The sequence below is a fragment of the Charadrius vociferus genome, unplaced genomic scaffold (genome assembly GCF_000708025.1).
Source record: "Charadrius vociferus isolate BGI_N301 unplaced genomic scaffold, ASM70802v2 scaffold1708, whole genome shotgun sequence".
Taxonomy (NCBI): domain Eukaryota; kingdom Metazoa; phylum Chordata; class Aves; order Charadriiformes; family Charadriidae; genus Charadrius; species Charadrius vociferus.
This window is the reverse complement of record NW_009649760.1, coordinates 3,726-4,841: the sequence shown is the minus strand read 5'-3', so window position 1 is coordinate 4,841 and position 1,116 is coordinate 3,726. Positions and strand designations below refer to the sequence as shown.

The 1,116-nt window shown below is 60.3% G+C and overlaps 1 protein-coding gene across 1 annotated transcript in view; it reads left to right on the top strand.

Annotated features, from left to right (window-relative positions):
- The window catches only part of MXD1 (MAX dimerization protein 1), an 8,241-nt gene extending 7,690 nt beyond the window's left edge, over positions 1-551 (top strand). Inside the window, exons 4-5 of the mRNA XM_009890873.1 lie at positions 107-266; positions 358-551. Coding sequence (XP_009889175.1) covers positions 107-266; positions 358-551 — 354 coding nt within the window. The remainder of the gene's footprint in view (positions 1-106; positions 267-357) is intronic.
- The last annotated feature ends 565 nt before the right edge of the window (positions 552-1,116 follow it).

Sequence of the window (1,116 nt, the reverse complement as noted above, 5' to 3'; positions counted from 1 at the left end):
GTGCTCGACGTCCTGAGCGCGGCGGTCGTGTTTCGGTAGCGAAAGCGATGTTTCCCGCGGGGCTGGAGGCCGGAGAGCTCAATCCTCCTCTCTCCATCCTCCGCAGAATCTTGAAGACTACAGCAGGAAAGCCCTACACCAAATAGACCAGCTGCAGCGGGAGCAGCGGCACCTGAAAAGGCAACTGGAGAAACTGGGGATAGAGAGGACAAGGATGGACAGTATCGGATCCACTGTGTCTTCGGAGCGCTCCGACTCGGATAGAGGTGAGACCCTCCGCGTGCTCGGGAGGGAGCGGGACCGGCTGGCGAGAGGTCCGGCCGGCCGCGCTGTTAACGCTAAGCGTTCCTCTTGCAGAAGAGATAGACGTGGACGTGGAGAGCACGGACGACCTTCCCGCCGACCTCGACTGGAGCAGCGCCAGCAGCAGCCCGAGCGATTCGGACGAAAGAGGGAGCCTGCAGAGCGTCTGCAGCGACGAGGGCTACTCCAGTGCCGGCGTGAAGAGGTTGAAGTTGCAGAGCAATCACAAACCTTCTCCCAGTCTATAAGAAGCAACTCCCGTAGCTCTTTTCGCCCGTCGCTCTTCCCCTTTTTTTGGTTCCCGTTAGGTAGCGACACCGGACCGGACTGTCCCGCCATTCTCTTGCACGTAAAACAAAAAAAAATATCTTAACATCCTGCCGACCGAAACGAAGCTGAGCGAAACGTCCCAAAACGCGACGTAGGGCTGCGGGTGACGAGCGTCTCCCCGGAGCTCTCCTCCGCTCGCCTCCGACGCCTTCTCCTCCCCGGCCGAAACTCCTCTCTGCGAGACTGTACATTCCAGCCAGGTTTTGATGCGCCCGAGAATAGTGCGGCACTCACAGCAGCTTCAAAAGCCCTCCGCTGGGATTTTTGGCTTGCTGTCGCCACCCGGTATTCTGGATCTACTACCCAACGACGGCACCTGCCCCGATTATGGGCAGCAGAGCCCAAACGTAGAGCTTTGGGCGAGGATCCGAAGGCAGAACCGGCCTCTCGCCTAGTTCAGATCCGGGAGAGAGCGGAGCCAAGCGTCGGCGATGGGCGAGCGGAGCGTGTCGGCCACGTCGCCTCTTGGAGGGGCGCAGGGAG